The sequence below is a fragment of the Cryptomeria japonica genome, chromosome 7 (assembly GCF_030272615.1).
Source record: "Cryptomeria japonica chromosome 7, Sugi_1.0, whole genome shotgun sequence".
NCBI lineage: Eukaryota > Viridiplantae > Streptophyta > Pinopsida > Cupressales > Cupressaceae > Cryptomeria > Cryptomeria japonica.
In genome coordinates, this window is record NC_081411.1 from 668,602,255 (window position 1) to 668,624,243 (window position 21,989).

General features: G+C 34.4%; 1 protein-coding gene across 1 annotated transcript; it reads right to left on the bottom strand.

Moving 5' to 3' along the window:
• Positions 1-8,556: 8,556 nt before the first annotated feature.
• On the bottom strand, positions 8,557-10,944 carry LOC131040835 (G-type lectin S-receptor-like serine/threonine-protein kinase At2g19130). Its single transcript, XM_057973792.2, has one exon. The coding sequence runs from the start codon at positions 10,942-10,944 to the stop codon at positions 8,557-8,559; it is 2,388 nt and encodes a 795-aa protein (XP_057829775.2).
• Positions 10,945-21,989: the final 11,045 nt, after the last annotated feature.

The window sequence follows — 21,989 nt, forward strand, 5'->3', positions numbered from 1 at the left end:
GAGGTTTGAGTATGAGAATGGATGAGATGAGGCCAAGTGGTCATTCCTCATTCCATCCATCCACTGCCTATAATGATGCCACATTTCTACATCCTCAAACATCAACCTACCCCTCCTCTTTCACCTCATCTCTCAACTAATTCTCTTCCACATCTTGGGAGAGACCTCCCACCTCTTGAGAGGCAAGAGGCTGAGAGAGGAATCTTATCTTGTCTAACCACCTTTCTAAATTTGTTCAAGACTTTTATCGTAATTTTAAAAATGGCAAAATTCATAATTTTACAATATAACACCTTAAAAATACCCCCAAACCTATACTATACCCCCAAGGACTTTAGTTTCTTTATCTAAGGGCCTTAGTGTGTCAAATAAAATCCTAAATAACACAAATTATAAATAAGATAAATTACCATGATTCCAAAATAAATTAATATCACAATATAATAAAACCATACAAAAAACATACTCAATCTCACATATATGTGTAGACACCTAAAAATGGTCAATGCTTGCGGAGTCATACTTTAACATTGGCGCATTGCCTTATTTTAGGTTTTTGCGTCGCATTAACATTTCTTCTATGTTGCGTACTTGGTCTTTATCATTTGCGAGCATCGAGTCCTTCTTCTGCATTCCTCATTTTTATCGCTTTTGAATTAGGGTTTTGTCCTCTTATCAATCTTGTTGTTTTGAGATCGATTTGTCATCGATCCTCGTCCTTGTCAATCTCGTCAATTTTGCGATCGATTTGTCATCAATCCTTGTCCTCTTCAATCATGTCAATTGGCGCATATCAATTTTGGTCTCTTTATCAATATTGGTCAATTTGTCAACCAATTTCAATTGTTTATCAATCAAATCATTTATCAAGTCAGAATCATGATTAAATCGAATCTACATCAATTATCTTTTGTCAAGACCTAATCTTCTAAGGTTTTATGATTTATTCATTTAATCTTGTTTGTCATTTTCCCTCTAGGTTAAATAATTTATTTATTTATCCTAAGTATTCTTGTCACAATTAAATATTTATTTAATTGGCTAATTAATTCCCCCTCTTTTTGTGAATTAATTAATGAATGAAAATTTATTAATTAATTCACCTAATTTTCTAATTTCATCAATTTCTAATTTCCTAATTTCCACATCATTTCTAATTTTCTAATTTCCTAATTTTCTAATTTTCCTAATTCCTAATTTCCACCTATTTTCTAATTTGTCAAATTCAATCTCCACCTAATTAATTTCTCTCTAGTCTCTCCCTATTTTTGTGCTTCGGTGGAAGCATGAATTTCTCATGCATCATACTATTGGCATAGTAAGATGTCATAAGCTTTTAGTCCTCTAACCTTTGCATTGGCAATATGTCATAATTCATGACATAGAAGGTGTCATAACCTTCTTCCGTCAACTCAATTTTGCCATTTTGAAATCAATTGCCTCTAATATCAATTTTATTCTAATCTTGTATTTTCTCCAATTTATCTATAAATTGGATGAATTTCTTCAATCAAAAGGGCCGAATCAATCACGCTTCTAGTATCCTTACGCTATCATCTTGTCTTGTCAATCTTGCTTTCATATTATGCTTATGCACTTGTAGGCGAGATCCACAAAACAAAGCCATTTGAAGGAGAAAGAAGGACAATGGAGAATTATGAAGGAGACATTCACGTTTGCGATGGTTTGCATTTGATTTGAATGTTTTATTTCCATATCTTTATTGAATGTTTGTAGGTTTTGTTATCATTGCAATCTAGTTTTGTGATTGAACTAGTTTAATATCTATTTGCTTTGATGATTTCCAGATTCCTATCTACATTAAATGGTGAACCCAACATGAAAATGCTTGGATCTAATTTTTTTTTTGAATGTTTTGTGAAGTTGCAGATTTTTTTGTGGAGAAATTGTAGATTTTTCTTCTAAAAAAAAAATAGTCATAATCAATTGATCACGTAAAAACTTTCATGTAGAATTAAAATAAACGATTTCTGGGTATATTAGATCACGTTTTTACCTTTCCAGATCATCTTACGGTTTGTGATTTGGATAAATATTGAGGAAGTTATGACATTTTTAATTATGCTTCTGTAAATGGTCAAAAATTTCAAAAACAAAATCATGCAACCTTCATCTAGATTAATTTAGCTTGGCAAATTAATCATGCATTCATGCAAATTTTATCTAGATTAATCTAGGGTGGTAAATTTGATAAATTTCACATAGATTAATCTAAGAGGACAAAGAATCACAACTTTTATGGATTAATTTTGATGGTGATTCATTTCTCTTGATTCTCTAACATTGTTGGTAGCTTTGTGGCGAAATGCTTGACAAAGAATTATTTCACAAACTACTAATGAATTGTTTGCAGGTTCGCTAGTCAAAGACCAAACAAATCAAACTCCTAACTTAGTGATTTTGCAGGTTGCCTTGTATTTCAACCAAACTTTGGTGTTTGTGATTCATAATTAGGCACCTAGTATGATTGCTAAGTAGGATGGAATGAACGTGTGTTTGCTTTGATTGTCGAGTTTAACATTGGAGTAGGAGAGTATGCTCTCATCCTTCTTAGGGTGATCAGAAATCCAGATCTTTGATACCATTCTCATGGCTCAGATTGTTTGTTACCTTTAGAGGGCCTACCTTCCCGACCATTTGCTTTCTTTTGCAGGCAAGTGACAATCGTGAGAAGGGAACGACCCAAAGTGAGTACAACTAGAGTACCTTGGCATTCTAACTCACTATAAATAAATACCTGATGCGCGAAAGCTTTGAAGGAAGGGTTACATGGGAATTGTAGTTACTTGGGAAGTGATGACCCTTGAACTCTTTCTCATATCAACATCTAAGTAGGGCCCCACGGTCTAAATTGTGCTTGCGCGACTACATTTGTTTGGTATCTTGGTGGGCTTAATGTCTCAATCACGCTTGCGTGACACCAAGGAGTAACGCTTAACAGAAATCCTTACTAAACACCTTGTATTTAGAGGCCAAAAATCCTTCTAGTTGCTTGAGAAGGACAAGTTCGGATACTTGGAAGAGATACTAAGTTCGCCATGGGGAGATTTCCATGGGGACTGATGCTTGGCTGCCCTGAGAAGTGAGTGCCGTGGAGGGGAGCCCGTGGGGTCAAGAATCTATGTATTCTCCTTGAATCCCATAACGAGTCTACCTCTCAAGTACCTACTGTCCTTACTTACCATAAGAAATGTGTGAATGAGCATGATTGTCTTGAGTCTATGTTAAAATATCTTGTCTTCTCTGCTTGTCAAAAGTTGAGTGGTGTCTCATTTCAAAAACAAGGCAAATTGATTCAAAACAAGGTTAAACACAAGAGCATTTCATTCAACAAAGTTCAAAACACCTTCAAACATGGTTGTCAAACATTTTTCAAAATCTTGTCTCAACATTCATGTCACTTAGATTTAGGTTCATCCTAGGTTTGCATTTTGCAAATTCATTGTTAACTACCAAGGTTAAGTTTCACCTAGGTCATACTCCTTTGCATATCAATAAGGGTCATTCATTTGCATGTGTCCTCTTGCATTAGAGTAATACCATTTCATAATTCAACCTTAGGTTTTTCCTTAGGCTGACATTGTCATACATTTGCATTTGCATACCCTAGGTCCCTTCATTAAGCTTAGGTCATTATCATATCATATTAGGGTCATTTGCATAGTAATTGTCCCTTTGCATATAGTGCCAAAACTAGGTTTTGTCATACTTGAGTAATGCAAATCTTTGATACAACCCTAAGTCATTGTTAAGAAGTCTAGACCTTATCAAACTTTTGTCTTTTTGTCATCAATGTCATTTGGTCAAACCTAGCTTAGTATCCAAGCATATAGGGGAGACATTGTCATTTTGTCCTTTTGTCACTTGGTCCTTTTGTCCTTTGAGGTCTAGACATCATTTCAATTTCCTAAGGGTCTCTTTTTTAGATTTGCATTCCAAAAAGTTTGTCAAAATTTTGAAAAACAACCAAAAACATAGGTTGCATTCTTGCCATAGATTGCATTTTCGTCTGTTTAGTTTGCATTTAGTTGCATATCATACATCATCCTTGAAAAAAAAAAATTCCAAAAATATTGCATTTGCATAGTGACATGTTTGTTGAAATGAGGTCTCAACCTTCTTACAAAGCCATGTCATCACAATTGAGCAATCAATCATGTCAATCCAATCTCTACATGTCTCAGAACTTGGATCAAACTTATTATGATGAAACAAGTCTCCAAATACAAAAACTAGAGGAGAAACTAGCTCAAGAAGAGGAGATATTAAAACAAAGAGTGAAAAACATTGAGAAGAATAGATCACAAATGTCTGAAATGTTTCAAAAATTTCCAAGTCGAAATCCAAAGATTGAGCCAATTGATGTAAGATCTCTTCTTGAACGATCAGACATACCAGCTCTCCTCTCCCAAATAGAGATGATGAAACAATTTCAAGAAAGGAGACAACATCAATTTCAACATTATGTGCCTCCACAACAAGAACAAGAAGGTGTTTACTATCAATCAAATTTTCAACCAATACAACCAATGGTTCAACATTTCCAACAGACACAACCAATTGTCCAACATATACAACCAACACAACCAATGGTCCAACATATTCAACAGACACAACCAATGGTCCAATTTCAACAATATGTCCAACCAACTATACAATGTCCACAAATAGTTCAACCAATGGTGGAATATCAACAAGTTCAATCAACAAGGGTCAAACCTCTTGGCTATAAAATAAGGTGCGGATAGTGTTGTGGGGACTTTTGGGGGCCATTTTCTTTTCAAATTTTGTAAAGGTTATATTAGAGGAGGAAAGGGAGAGAAGGTGAGGATGGAGAAGGATTTGGGCAAGTTGTAGAAGACCAATTGATTAAGGTGAGTTGATTTATCCCTTTTATTGTTGATTATGATCTTCAATCTATTGTGTCTTAAATCTTTAATCTATTGATTCTATTTGGTTATCTGTGTGTTTGTATGAGTGTTGGTGGGGATTTTGGCAGCCTTGTACATGTGTTTTGTCAAAGAGTTGCCTCTCAAATATGTTTCACTTTGATGGTATTGTTTTGTTTCTATGAGGATAAGCTCTACCTTTCCCTGAGGAAAAGAACGAGGATCTTATTAGGTTGTTTAGGGGTAGGGTGTGGCACTCTTGGGAAGAGGTATGAGTTCTCATAATATTGCTATGTGGTATGAATACCACCATTCTATTATGTGAATATTATTTGAAGGGTATGAGTACACATGACCATCATTGTATTATGTGAATCTTACTGAAGGGATATAGTTACCCATGATATTATTTTATGTATTATGAGTATCACATAGCTAATATGTGGAATTCCATTTGTTATATGCTTATAGTTGAGATGAGAATTGAGAGTTATAATGGAGATTTTATGAGTATTTATTTTATTATAATATCTCAAGAGGTGCCCCCTACACTCTTTGGAGGGTGAGAGCCTTATTCTCCAAGGAAAAAAGGATGTTGATACACAAGTAATTGTGAGATCTTTGTAGTATCTAGTTAACCTCTATTAGGTTCCTATTGTCAATTTGTTTTTTAAAGTTTTACACTCTATATTACAGTTAAAATGTTTAGCTCCTCTTGGCTGGGTGCCTTTCCAGTTATGCTTGATTTGGATAGGGAATAAACTTCTTTTCCTTCCAAGTGATTATGTAGTTATATGCCATATAGAAAAATTCATCATAAATATAAAAGCTTACAATAAATTTGTAACAATCAGCTCTGGAGGCAAATTTCTTATAGAGAAATGTACTGTAAATGGTAAATGTGCAACAGTTGAATGTTCAAAATAGCTATTACTTGGACTATATGGGTAAGCTATAGGTTGCGATTTGTTTATTTATTTTCTTTATTGTGTTATATTATGATATTTTATTTAGACTTGATTGTTTAAATTTTTAATCAATCCATTTATATTTTATTAACACTTAGTTGTTTAAATTTTTAATCATTTTATTTATATTCTATTCATATGAATAATCATTCATATGAGTTTATATTTTATGAATATGAATGATATGTTTAGGATGCATTCAATTTAGGTGGTGTTCATAGGAGTGAAGTATTATTATCATTCATTCTGATAAGTATCACCTAATTACAATTAGTGTTAAGTGGACAATATATGCTTGTGAGAGATGAGTTCATGTATATCACTACTCATGAAATGTGAATCACTAAATTTGACTAGAAACTTATATGTTTTGAATTGTGACAATACTGTAAATATATTATGTATAAATTAAAAATAAATTGACCTTAACATAAATGTTAACTATACATTATATTATATAAGATCTGAATTGTTGTCCATAAATCCTACAATTGTATATCCAATAGACAAGGGTTACAAAACATTTACAATCTCTATCAAGGGCTGCAAGATTAGAGTGCACTCCTTAGTCAACTAAAAAATGTGACTATCTGAAGATATATGGATGGAAGATAATATCCATACATTTTTGCAACGTCTTGGTCTGGACAATAGCAAAAAAGGCCCTACAAGTAAGAAAAAGCCCCTACACTTATTAATAACACATTAGACACATTTAAGTATGAAAGTTCATATGTATGTTTCTTTCTTGTCTCAGTTGTTCAGTTGTTGAGATCGAGTAATCTCAACAAGGGTCAGGATTGAATAGTATTCAATCCATGTGAGGACTTTTAACCCAATCCTATGTTGACAAGTGTCAACATGAGATGGGTTGAGAGGAGAGGGAATATGCATTAAATGCTTGACATGACCTGAGGGTTAACTTGGGAGTTAAGGTTAAGGTTGAGTTGAGTGAATAAATTCATTATCCAAAGAATAATGCTTTTATCCAATGGATAAACTCTTGTGCAAAGGTTAAAGGGATAACCATGGTCAAAGCAATAAATGCTTGAAGAGACACATGGGTTACATGAGGGTTGAGTTTAGGGGTCAAAGTCCCTAACCATGGGTGCAAGTGGATTTAACCATAAATGGTTATGTAAGAGCCATTAATGGTCATGTAAGAGCCATTAGTGGTTTGGAAGACTTTAGAGGTTAAAATGTTGAACACACAAAGCATTTAATGCTTTTCAAAGACTTTGAAGTCTTTGAGAAGTGACTCCAAGTTGCTTAGGAATGTGACAATATTTAGGGGATGGATTAGGCTAATTAGGAAGGGGTTAGAAGAATCCAGAAGGGGATTAGGATTGCAAGTGGGTTTGGTGGGTGAGGGAGAATAGGATTTTTATTTAAAATAAAATTCATTTATTTCAAAAAATAAGTGCAAGTTGCATTTTTAGGAAAATGCAAGTGGGGGGGGGGGGGGGATTTAATGATTTAAATAAATGTTTTATTTAATTTATTTAAAAGAGGAAAGGGGATTAAATAAAATAAATTGAATTTATTCTTTTAATTGATTGTGATTTTAGTTTAACTAAAATGAATTAATTAAAATAAAATGAATAATTTATTTAATTAATAGGAGAATGTTTGAAGATGAATTAATTAAATATTAATTTAATTAATTGATGGCTAGTGGGTTTTTAATCAAATAAATAGCAGATATTCATTTAATTAAAATGGACAGATTTATGTGACTACAATCATAACATAAGATAATATCATGAATTTCATCAAATGAATTACATCTAAGGAACAATAAACACATCTCATCATTATCCATCGATTCAAATTTAATTATAAGAATATGCAATATAAATCATTATCAATGGAGACTAAACATCACAATATAAACAACTAAATGGTATCATCCTCATAATTCTAACATGTTGAATTGTCATTGTAATATCATCACCATAATTGAACTTCCAGATCAAATATATTCAATAAATTGTTAAATACTTCTGATATACAATATAGATGGCCACACTAATTTCAAGCATGTTTTCAAACTCTAGATAACATAACACAGGCTACAAAAGAAGAATGATCCACAATCACGAACCACACTAATCCACTCCCATCTAAAACCAAAACATCACATAATCAAATAATCTCAACGCTGTCCACTCTATGTTCTAAACATATCTCTTGCAACCCAATCCATTTGACAACATTATATCTACGATAGAACTGCAAGCACACCTTAAATTGTGGTCACTCTCATCGAACATATTAAAACATGAATGCATAACTAGAACATGGAACTAGGTTATTAGGGTCACAATAGAGATGGCATCACAATAGAGGGAAAAAACAAACCGACCACCCTATAGCTTAACCATATAGACTAAGTAATCGCTATTTGGAAAATTTAGTTGATCCACATTCAACATTTACGGTACAGTTCTTTATATAAAATTAGCCTGCAGAACTGATCGTTACAAATTTATTGTAAGCTTCTATATTTATAATGAAGTTTTTTATGTCATATAACTTACATAATCACCTGGAAAGAAAAGAAGTTTATTCCCTACCCAAATCAAGCATAACCGGAAAGGCACCCAGCCAAGAGGAGCTAAACATTTTAACTGTAATATAGAGAGTAAAACATTAAAAAACAGATTGACAACAGGAACCTAATAGAGGTTAACTAGATACTGCAGAGATCTCATGACTACTTGTGTATCAACATCCATCTTGCCATGGAGAATCAGTAGAACTTGAGCCATGCTTGGCCTCTCATTCTCATCCTTTGCAATGCATACCAAGCTTGCAAGTGTAGCTCTTCTCACCTCCTCAACATCCGCATGCTCTGCAATTCTTTCGTCCACAATACTCATCATGTTTCCATTTTGAATTTGAGTTGCAGCCCACGAAGGAAAGTACTGCTTAGTCTGTTCCTTCATGCTCATGTCCACATTTCTTTGACCCGATATTATCTCCAGCACCATCATGCCGAAGCTATACACGTCTGCCTTGGCAGTAATTGCTAAGCCAACGAGCCACTCGAGAGCAATGTAACCTCGAGTTCCTCTCATGCTTGTCAAAACCCTGCTGAAATCTCTTCCCACTAACTTTGCCAGGCCAAAATCAGCTACCTTTGCGGTGAAATCGCTATCCAGCAAAATGTTCTCGGGCTTTATATCGGAGTGGATGATTTGATCTCTGCATTCCTCGTGGAGATAAACTAAAGCTCGTGCAGTGCCTAGAGCGATCTCGAATCTTGTCTTCCACTCCAACAACTTTTGTGGTCCAGCGAAGAGAAATGAATTGAGAGATCCGTTGGGCATGTACTCGTAAACTAGCAGCCTTTGTGATCCTTCTATGCAAAATCCGCAAAGCTGCACCAAATTGACATGTTGTATGTTTCCAATCGTGCTTATTTCTGCACGAAACTGTTTTTCTACCTGTTTAGAGCCCTCTAATTTTTTAACTGCTACAAGCGTATCGTCTGGGAGAGATCCTTTGAAGACAGAGCCAAATGCTCCTTTCCCTAACTTATCTCTGAAATTGTTGGTTGCAATTCGCAGCTCCTTGTAAGTGAATGTTCTCAGCGAAGTAGACAGCAGCTCATGACCTTCCATATCTCCTCCCTTGCCCAGCATTCCACGCCTCCTCAGAAGAAATATTATAACAAGGAAAGCCAAAACAAGGATGAAAGCAGTGCTGACAGGAAGTGAAATTGAAAGGACACGACCTTGGTTACTTCCTCCACTGGATATGGATTGTTGCAACTCAGACGCAACCATGCGAAGGAAGATGGGTTGGTTGTTTGATGCAACGCGAACATTGAACAGATCCCCAAACCACATTCTACAGATGGGAGGAGTAGAGTTAGTGAGATCGAAGGCTTTGCAGGAGCAATTTTCCAGACATGCAGATCTGCATGTTGGTAGAGTTGGGTATTGGGAATATGAAACTGCTTTTTCCTCAGCTAAGGATATGTCGTTCTTTTGCAAGAAACCATCGGTTGTGCCGTTAATGGGAGAGCAGTAGAGAGGGCTAATACGAAGGCATCCGCTTGACCACCAATCTTGTAAAAACCAGACGCGCTTATCTTTGGGTTTGAAGCCCTCGAGACAGCTGCAAAATTGAAGATTGTTTCTGTTGCATGCTCCATAAGCCCCACATATATCATAAACAAAGCACAGGTCTTTTGGCACAGACCAGATGTTAATCCAGCTGCTATTATAACGATAGAAAGATCGTACATCTCCAGTTTTGTACAGGACTAGACGCTGCACAATATCAAATTTTGATATTTGAATATATGTGAAGTACATCTTTGTGGGAGAAATCTTTACAAAGGGTAATCTAAAAGTTTCGGATGCGAAATTATTCAACATATCTGGCATACCGCTGAAATGGTCAACAACCCACTCTCCGGTGCTCCAGTAAGTAATATTGTCCTTATACACCAGCAAAAACTGCGTCTTGCCTGGGGCTGGATCCATTTCTAAAGAGAAGGGCCCAGGTGCTGGATCCAACGAACTCTTCCAAGATGTTAGCTTCATGCCTTTCCACATCTTCATTCCCGACAACCATGTGTCTGCTGGATACAAGAAACTCTCCCACACAATTTCAGAAATGTTGTTTGCGCCCAACATAACAAAACTACCAGAATCCAATATCATAGCTCTAGAGGCTATAGCTTTCTGGTTCTTTCTTGTTGACCATATTGATCGCCCATCTGAATCATACAGTTTGAGATAGCCGTCAGTTGTTAGATTCAAAACGCCTGGCTTGTTTCTGATGGGAGTCTCTCTATTAGCCACCCAAACAATAGTCTTGTCAGACATTTGGGCATACCAGATGCCGATGTACCAGTTATTTGTTCCGTTTGGACAAAAGAATCCCAATTCGAAGGTGCCGTTCTTTGAAACTATGCTCCGATTTCCAGTGAGAGAAGCTCCCAAAGCGATGCTGTCTCCACCAACTGTAAGGGGATGACAATTGTAAGGTAGAGTAAGCATATAAAGAACTGAAAGGAAGAAATACCACGCAGACAGACTATTTGTGGCCATTTCGAGAAAACCTCAAACTCGCTTGAAACAAAACCCTACAATTACTCATAGGTTTGATGTTGCGTTATATAGATAGATCGGGAAGATTAACAAATATTTTGAATTTAATGGATCTTTGGTCTATTGGTGAAATTGAATGGTTCTTAATGTCTGTCAGTAAAGTTCTATTAAATGCATAGTTCTAACATCATAAGAATGATGTAAGAATAATACCCTAACTAATTTAACTTAATATTTAACCTAATAAAATTTCAACCTAAGACTCAATACTCAACTAAAAACACAAACAATCTCTTCGAAATATCCATTGGTTTATTTGGGATTTGTAGTTTCAGAAAAAGGGTTAAAAATGAACTTTGAGAAAGTAAGGGGTATATTGTTGAATGGCCTTCAGCGAGGAGTATGTTTGAAGCCTGTAGTTTTCATGGGTTGGCGAGCTTCTATAGGAAGTTCATAAGAAATTTTAGTGGAATTTGTGCTCCCATAACTGAAACAATGAAGACAGTAAGAAAGGAATTCAAGTGGACAGTTGCAGCCAGTGTTGGTGCTACTACACTTTGGAAAAGTTTTCAAGGTTGATTGCGATGCAAGTGGAACAATAATAGGAGGAGTTCTCAGTCAAGAGGGAAGGCCAATAGCATACTTTAGTGAGAAGTTGAATGAAGAAAAGAGGAAATATTCAGTTTATGATTGGGAGTTTTATGCAATTGTGCAAGCACTTAAGAAGTGGAGGCATTATTTGTTGCCAAAGGAATTTGTACTATATATGTAGATCATCAATATTTTTAGTTCATTAATAGCCAAGGTAAGTTGAATCAGAAGCATTTGAAATGGGTTGAATTTTTGGAAAATTATTCTTTTGTTTTGAAATATAGAAGTGGTAAATCCAATAGAGTGGCTAATGCACTAAGTAGAAGGAGTTTTCTATTGAATGAGCTAAAGGTGAGTGTTGTTGGATTTGATTCTTTGGGTGAGTTGTATGAACAAGATCTATATTTTAAGGAGGCATGCTTAGCATGCAAGGATCCAATGGGAGTGGACCAAACTCCATGGCTAGAGTACTTTATTCAAGAGAACTTGTTTTTCAAAGGGAAGAGGTTATGTATACCCCAAGGCTCTATGAGGCATAATTTCATAAGAGAAAAACATAGCGGTGGATTGGTTGGACACTTTGGAACTGATACGATAATAGCTTAGCTAAATGAGAGTTATTATTGGCTACGAATGATTGTTGAAGTCAGGAAGATGGTACAAGGATGTAGAGTATGTCAGCATGCAAAGGGAATGAAGCAGAACACAGGACTGTATCAGCCATTACCAATTTCGAATAGACCATGGGAACACATTAGAATGGATTTTATTTTGGGGTTGCCTAAAACTCAGTGAGGTAATAATTCAGTTTTTTTTTGTTATTGATAGATTTTCCAAAATGGCTCATTTTATTCCGTGTTGGAAGACTAGTGATGCTTCCCATATTGTAATTTTTTTTAAAGAAGTAGTTCAATTACATGGTTTTCCTAAAAGTATTATATTTTACCATGATACAAAGTTTGTTGGCCATTTTTGGCATACCTCGTGGAAATGTTTAGACACCTTGTTGGGTTTAAGTTCAATGTACCATTCACAAACTGATGGTAAATCTGAGGTTATCAACAAGAGTTTGGGTAATCTATTGATATGTTTGACTGGTGATAGACCAAATTAGTTGGATTCAACATAGGCACAAGAAGAGTTTTTCTACAACAATTCAATTAATAGGAGTGTAGGGAAGAGTCCATTTAACATTGTGTATGGTTATAGCCCAAGGGGTGTGGATGAACTCAAAGATCATGCAAATTTGGCGAGGTCAAATTAGTGGCAAAGGACTTTGTAGAGTATATTAGGGTTTTGAATATGGATGTGAAGGAACAAATGGAAAAGAGTACTACTAAGTACAATAAATATGCTGACTAGCACATGAGAGAGTAGGGATTTCAGATTGGTGAGTTAGCTTAGGTTCATTTGAGGAAGGAAAGGTTTCTATAGGGGACCTGTAATAAATTGAAATGGATGAAAATTGGTCCTTGCAGGATCTTAAGGAATTTTTCAACCAATCTCTATGAAGTTGACCTTCTAGAGAACATAGATATCTCTCCTATCTTCAATGTTAGTGATCTATATAAACATTATGAGGGAGAGACTAGTGCTCAGACACATTTGCCTATAGATACACCTGATATAGTAGTGTGGGTGGACCAACTACCTGAGAAGCAATCTGAAGAGGTGGATGAAATCATAGATTTCGAGGTTACCAATAAGACCTATGGGAAGGAATACCTTGAGTACCTGGTTCAATGGAAAATAAAACTAGTCCTAGAAGCATCCTAGTTGAAGGCAAATGGACTGGCTTACTTTGGAATTTCAATTCCAGATTGGCCTTAACGTTCATGAGTTTCCCTCATGTAACGTTTTCCTACCTAGGATCTCTGATGCAGGGGCATCTCGGGCTCAAAGCAATCTGCATCAGTTGTGCATAAGTTTCTCTCATTTACAACATTTTTGTTTCAGTTTGGGTTTGATCTCAACATTACTTGGTTCAGATTTTTGTGTTTTTGGAATTGAGTTGGTTTGATCTAGTTGGATCGAAGAGACTTCAAGAAGTCTCTAACTGATCGAGACTTGTCTTATCAATTCTATCTCACCAAAGTATTGAGGGGACACAAGAAATCTCATACCGACATTGGTAGGTCTCTCTGACAAGCTTCAGATTGTGTTCTATCGACGTGATTTGTATGGATCGAGTAGACATCTTACATCACTTCATGGCAAAATGTTTTCTCATGAATGAATTCATTGGATCTCTCTTTGTTTGGGAACATTGTTTCATCGAAGAGACTTGGGGAACTTCTTCTCGATAAGTTCGTATCTCTTTGATGTGTTCTTGATTGTGTGGATCCCCTTTTTGGTGGGGCCATGTCACTTTGGCATATGCTCTTGTGACATCGAGGAGACTTTAATTTTTTTTCATCAAATATTTTTTGTTGTGTTGATGGACATGTGTGACACTCTTTTCCTCATCCTCATCGAAGATTGAGAAAACTTGAGAAGACTCTCACCAATGGGTTGTTTTTTTTTGTTAGCTCTCTTCATTGTGAGATGAAAGAGACTTGAAAAGTCTCACTCTGACAGAGTCATGTCTCCTCAATGTGCTTTCCTTGGTCCATTAGACTAGGCCTACACCATTGACTATCGTGTTGATGAGGCTGAAGATGACTCTCACCAAAATGGACTTTTCTCATCGATAGTGGTTTTGCTGATGTTTCTTGTGGAGTGCAATGGTTGGGGCACCCTATTGACCATTGGGCTTCCACCATGGTATACAAAATGCTAAGATTTTAGTTGAAAGACGATCAAGACATTGTTGTGGGGAATTGAATAGGAAGCATTGGGAGAACAAAGAGTTGTTCTAAGATAGAGAAGAGGATATCAATTGGAAGTGGTTGACATTGGGTGGAAAAGTAATGTCTTGCTGCTTAGAGTGAAAACTAGAACCAGGAGTTGTAGAACGTTGAAATTAAAAATAGTAAATAATTGTGAACTACATCATAATTTTATCAATAAAGATGTTTCTTTTCTCGCTATTGTTAATTTGTTTTTTGTTGTGTCCACATAAGTTGCGTGCTTGAGATTATGGGTAAAATTACAAAGTTATGTCACGCTTTTATAAAGAAAATGGCCAATGCTGATTCAACTTTTTAAAATTGAATCAATAGAAAGTGAAATATATGTTTTGAATTTTGAAATGATGTAAACCAATAAAATGTATTTTTTTTGGTGTATTTTATGTTTGTAATTTAAAAAAAAAATGGAAAATTATTTGAACATAGTTTTTTATAAAGTAAACACTATAATTTAGTTGCTAATAAAATGCTGAAATTGAAGTTACACAAGACATCACACTTTATATAGTAAATTTTACCCTTTTTTTTTCATTTTTTTTGGTGTATATTGATAACTTGAAACTTAAGTGCACATGGATGTATTTTTTACTATTTTTATAAATATATATTTTTCAATAAATTTGAAAAGTTCCATGTGCTGAAATATAACTCTTTCCATTTGGTGCCAAAAAAGTAGCATGACTTGTCTTTGTTCCTCCTGTACTTATGCTTGTTCTGATAATCATGGTTAGGCCTAAAAGATCTTCTAGCTCTTTCTTCAAATTTTGAATTCCTTTTAGGACATCTAGATGCAAAATGACCTATCTTATTACATGCAAAATATTTAAAAGGTGATTTTCCTTCATACTTACTTCTTGTTGGTCATTTAGGTACTCTTCTAGAAAATAAGGCTTCAAGTTTCTCAAACTCTTCATGTTCTTTCTTCATATCCTCTAGTTCCTTTGCATATCAAGCTTTCCAATCACTCTTGCCGGTAGACGATGTAGATGCATGAAAAATAGTTTCAGATTTTACAACTCCAAAAGGTCTGAATTCCTCAAGTTGAAAAGCAGATAACTTCCCAACCAAGGTATCCCTATTAACAGAGGTGTTTGCCATAGTTATCAGCTCATTAATTGCAGTAGCCTTCATCTTATAAGCTGGTGGCAACGCTCTTGGTACTATAGAAAGTATTTCATCTTCGCTCAGAGATCCACCACAACATTGAATTCCCAAAACAATCTCATTAACTCTCTCCATAAAAGCAATAATCCTTTCATTATTTTCCATCTTCAGGTTCTCATACCTCACTCGGTAACCATCAAGTTTAGTAATTTTAATAGTAGGGTCACCTTCATTCAAAGTCTCCAATTTGTCCCATATAGCCTTTGCAGTTGATTTTTCAGTTAGTCCCATTATTTGCTGATCAAAAAGTGCACACAAAAGGGCTTCTCTAGCTCTACAATTATTCTCAAGCTCCTTATCCAGGCCTGCTAGAGGAGGGTTTCTAGATGCCGGATTAAAAGGGGTAACACATTTCTCAGTGATCTCCAAAATTTACTTTCCAAGACATCTCAGGTGAGTCTCCATCCGAATCTTCCATACCCTATAATTTGTTCCATCAAGCCTAGGAATTTAGCTGTAGATGTATTTGATGAACTTGAACTGTTAGATGCCATAGGATCTTCCTCAAGCGGTTAAGCTTCTGTACAGAGGACCAAACTATGATACCAATTGTTAGACAACTCAGATAACTAGAGGACAACTGAGAGGGGGGTGGTGAATCAGTTCTTAACATATTACATAACTTTAAGAATTCAAATCCTTACTACCAGAACACATAAACCCAATACCGGAATGCATAAACCAAATACCCAAAAAATTGATATAGCAACTAAGCATAAACATAAATCATAGAATAGTTACCATCCATTCAGAACACATGACACCAAGATTTGTACATGGAAAAACTGGTAAAGGGAAAAACCACGATGGGAAGCCTACCCACAGTTAGATAATACTTCTGCAGTAAGTATGTGATTACAAAATGAGGGGCTTGCACATGTAGGAAGGCCAACAACCTAGAGCACAGTTCTCATCACAAAAGGAGCATCACTGACTACAAAATAAATCCAGACTACAATCTGAAAAGAAGAGTGAACTACAAAGATAACATCTCCTATGCCTGCGTATAGTTCTGGTTAAGCTCAGTACCAGAGGTCTTAAACCTCTCTTACCAACCCAATTCGATCACCTATGATCAACCAAAACTCCTGCATATGATTACAACAGTATTTGCACAAAGGTAACCACATAACCATCCCATAACCATAATCCCATGATTTACAAAGAGATCTTACATCATATATATACCAACCCGGGACGTAAATAATTAGGTCGACCACCTAAAAGATAATACAATAAATTCATAGCATAAACTCGTAATCCAATGATCAACCAAGTCGTCCTAAGATCAAAATAACATAATCTAATCAATGAATCCATCCGGTAATGGATCGGGATCACCCATCAACATGTTACATAAGTCGGTTCATAACCTAGATAGCGCCGAACCCAAAATAGGTCACCATAAACCAAATCCAACACCACCAATCAACAAGAACATGAATAAGATAACCAATAGCATCCTGAAATCCATCTAGAAGTTGCACCAACACCACTTATCATGTGCATCAAAAAATCTTCAACAAAGCTCTACCAGTAAAACCCTTACCGGTGACCAGAAGGCTTACTAGAAAAAATGATAGTATCCGAGTCATCAAATCCTGAACCAACTGATTGTGATACGCATCTGAATAACATGAATGACAGATCCAAATCAATTCCACAAATCAAAGCAAACCAGAGCATACACCAGATCAATATCATAATCCAATGACTCTACCAGAACCAACCAGAAATCGATAAATAACTAAAACAACCGTTGTTAGCATCAATGGAAAATATCAATGCAACACATAATCAATTCCTCCAAATTTCCAACACATATGATGATTGTTTGGATGAGATAATGCCAAAATACGTTGAAAATGACCTAAAAGGAAGTAGGCTAAAGCAAGGGCCTAAAATAGAGTGAAATTTTTAGGGGTTACAATTTATGACACTACACATATATTCTTTCATATATTCTCTCTTCCACTTTATAATCCAACACTTTTTTTTAGATTGATTAATTAGTCCTCAAATATTACAAGGATGAAGATTCTAACACACTTCTTTTAAAGTCCCAGTTTGAGCAGTTCAGTAAATAGAGAAGGTCGGTGGGCAATAACAAACAGAGCTTTTTTTGATTAATAAAGCTAGGTTTGGAAGGCCCAAAACCTTTTACAATGAATAACACAAAGAAAACCAAAACAAAGAATAACTATAATAAAATTACGAGTTACCCAAGAGGTAACCAAGATTAGGATTGAACAATATTTGAATCAATCTTGAGAATATTTATGTTTCGTTCCTTTGTATGAATTACTATCCAACTTGAGAAGTCATTAGAATTTGAAGATCTAGGAGAATGTTAAGAAGGAACCCTATCGATAACACCAATAGGTGGGGAACTAGCAACGTTTTACTGTAGATCAATAGGTTGAGAAGTAGTGGCATTAGTAGGAGATTTAGAACTAGAAGAACAAGAAGAAACATAGGAAACAATAGAAGGATTCTTAACCATGCTGGAAACTTGATCAGAAGGGGTAGTATTGGGTTTAGAGGAGATCGAAGAAGGAGACGAGGATTCTGAAACCTTTAAACCACTAGTGTCATCTAGAAACATGCTAAGATGTTTGGGTAGAGAATTAGTCCACCAAGAGAAAATGATCTTTCAAGAACTCTAAGAACATCCAAAGGCCAAATGGCCTATAGAAAAGAAACACTTTCATAAAAAATGCTTTTATAATTAATCAACTGAGTCCAAGGATGATCTTTTTTAGTATTTATAACATTATTTTCTTCTCCATTTCCAGGACCTCCATTATTTAGCCTCACACATGGTATGATAGGATATTTAAGAACTTTTCTTGCATATCCAACTCTTCTTGTAATCTTAAAACCAACATATTTAAAACATCCTTGTTCATTATCATCACAACTATCAAGACTTGTAGATTAAAAAAATATCATTATTTCTAATTGTACATTATGGTGCCCACAACCTTCTATATCCCACTAACAAGTATTATTTGAATTGATTGAAGAAAATATCAAAGTACCTATCATTTCCACTACAAATGTATCATTTAATAAAAACCATTATACACTAAACCTCTAGGGGTAGATTATGAGAATGTGTGGAACTCAACAAACCAATTCAATAGGTATACAATATGATATGTGGAACTAGGAGATAGAAATATATATTTTATTGTAGAAATATTTAAATTTATTGCTAGAGTTCTTTTAGCACTTTTTCTTTTTAAATTTGGTATATGTTTCAACACAAGTTTATAATAAGTATAATATTGATTGCTTTGAGTATATTGTGAATTATTTTAAATTTTTTTTATCTTTATATGGACATGAACTCTTATAAAATAGAAATTATATTCTATCAGTATTCACAATTTTTTTCTCACTTATGACACTAATGTATGTCATAATTTTTTTCTCAAATAGGATCATGCTCATACATATCCCACAAATTCAAACTTACATATTTCTTTTCCAATTACTTAAATTTTCCTGTCATAAGCTATAATTTTCCTTCAACTATCAAATTATGCACATGAATACTTATTATAGTAGCTAGATTGAAATGAAACTAACTAGCACTTATCTAACACTTAAAGCACACACTTACTAATCATAGACAATTAGAGCCATGTTCTAGCTACCTAGGGCTTCTTTTTTTATTTTCACATCTCCCATCTTCACAAATATATTTATCCACAAATATAGTAAGGGCCACATACTAAAATCCTAATTCATACTACTTGATGTTATGTCAACCTAAGGATATTATTGAGTAGAGCCATAAATATTCCATAGCAACTAGTTATCTCTAGTTTAGTCATTTATGGATACAAGAGTAGGAGATAATATTCATAATAGAGATAAAGAGGACCAAGCCAATAGAAGACACTAGCATGTGGAAGCAAACATAGATGCACATATCTCAATCTTTGGCTAAACTCTTCAACAAATCATTAAATTTCTTGTTTTAGTCTAGTAACATGATTTGATTTAATATTGCTCTAAAAAACCACCTAACAATAAAATATAAGGCATTCCTCTTATCCCCTTTCTCGTATTTGCAAAGGCTTTATCTTATGACAGTTTTTATCAAATGTACATTTATTTATGTAAAATGAATTTGAAATATATTGTATTTTTATTTAATATTTTAATCGTATATTAGATGAATACTCTCTCTCTCTCTCTCTCTCTCTCTCTCTCTCTCACACACACACACACACACACACACACACACACACACACACACACAACTACGTTTAAATTTTTGTAACCTTTATACATAGGTTTCATGTTTAAAAGAATGTACAACGAAAAAAAAAAATCTTAACTTAAAACTTACAACAAAAACATAAATATAATTGAAAACATCTCACTCAAACAGCTCTCTCTCTCTCTCTCTCTCTCTCTCTCTCTCTCTCTCTCTCTCTCTCTCTCTCTCTCTCTCTCTCTCTCTCTCTCTCTCTCTCTCTCTCTCTCTCTCTCTCTATATAAAACTATGTTTAATTTTTTGTAATCTTTATTCATAGTTTTCATATTTAAAAGAATGTACAACGAAAAAAAAAATTCTTAACTTTAAACTTAAAACAAAAACATAAATATAATCGAAAACATGTCTCTCAAACAAATCTTAAAAAACCTTCAATCTACATCATAGACAACCCTTACATTCGAATTTTACCCATTTAAAATAAAATTATAGCCTTTTTACTTCATACCTTCTCTACACACTTCTTAATTTTATTTTCCTTGGTGCCTTTTAATATTCACATTGTTGTTCTCATTATTTTCTTCAATCATTTCACTTGAGCCTATGTAATATTTTACCTCTTCCATTCTCCATCCTCAAACCCTCATCCATTATGGCTTAAACTACCCTCCCTATTATGGGAGATGCACCAACACTTCGCTTTTCTTCAATAGAAATGGTAAATTTGATCATAGTAAACACTATGAAAAGATTGGACAGCAAAAATGTTAAATGTTTACTTCACTATTCCAACTCCATCAAGATGAAAGGGGTGGGATGGGATATGGACCAATCCCTCCTCTGATACTCGTGTATCTTATTCATAACCCAATCACAACTAATTCTTAACATATATCTAAATCTAAATTTTACTGAGATTGATATATCATTTAGACTTAATTATATCTGTATGGTGTTTTTCATTCCTTACTAGTGTGAAGAGATGAAGAAATCCGTAAACACAATATGATGTCCATCAGAGTTTTCTTTAATCGCCATTGCAGCAAGTCTTGCATGACGCCCATTAGAATTCGGACAAGCATCTCCTTAACGTCCATTTCACGGCAAACTGTTCAAAGGAAACAATATAACATATATCTGGACTTGTGAGGCCACAAATATTTCGAATCCTATGTTTTGAACTTCCTCAGCATGCTCAAGTTGACATGTTACTTCATTCATTTTCTTACAATCTCTGTCTTACAAGGTATTGGATAAGCACCAACCACTCTCAAACCTTCGAACCCTCTGTCAACGTCCCTTTAGCTCAAATAGTCGGTGAAAGTTTTTTGTTGGAGTCTCGTGAATTTTAAACTTGAATAAATGATTTGCAGAGGCTCGTGATATTGATTATACTAAGTAGACAAGAAAGACTCTTTGACAATGGCGACATGAACTCACCAACTCTCGTGTGATTCTTTGAATAAATGATTTCCCTTCATTCCGGATTGGCCCATTTTTCATTTGAGTAGTTGCATGAATCGAGTGAACGACCTTTAGTCTACCATCAATGCTCATGCACATAGATAGTTTGAAGAAATAAATTGTCCTCTCTCGCATATGAAAATGATGTTTACATAAAAAAAAAATATGATGTTATATAAAAAAATAATGAAGTTATATTATTTTTTAAGGGTCCAATTTCAGAAACAAATAAAGATAGATTTGATTTTACTTTTCGAATTCGGATTTGTCAAAGAAATTTTTTTGAAAATATATTGATTTCTACAGTTCATAATGTTCAAGTTTATTCTTCTAGATTTAACTATGTGGAATTTTAATGTTCAAAGTTTCAGATCAAACTATATGATGATGATCCACCATCATGAAAAGAAAATATGAGAAGAGAAAATTTTTAGTAGATTTATGCTTTCTTAGATGCTTTCTTTCCTTGATGATAGATCATAGAGTTTCATAAAACATATTGGGTATTAAAAATTCACACAGTGAAATCCACAAGAATAAGAATAAGCTTTGATTATATTAATTTGATTTTTTATAAATATAATTATTATATTAAATTCATAATAATTTTTTAATAATTTGTATATGTTAAAATAATATTATATTTAAACAAATTATAATTAATTTAAAAGTATTAACTATATCTATTTTAAAAAAAAATCTAAAGAACTATATTAATTGTACTTTTCTTAATCTTTTTTTGAAAA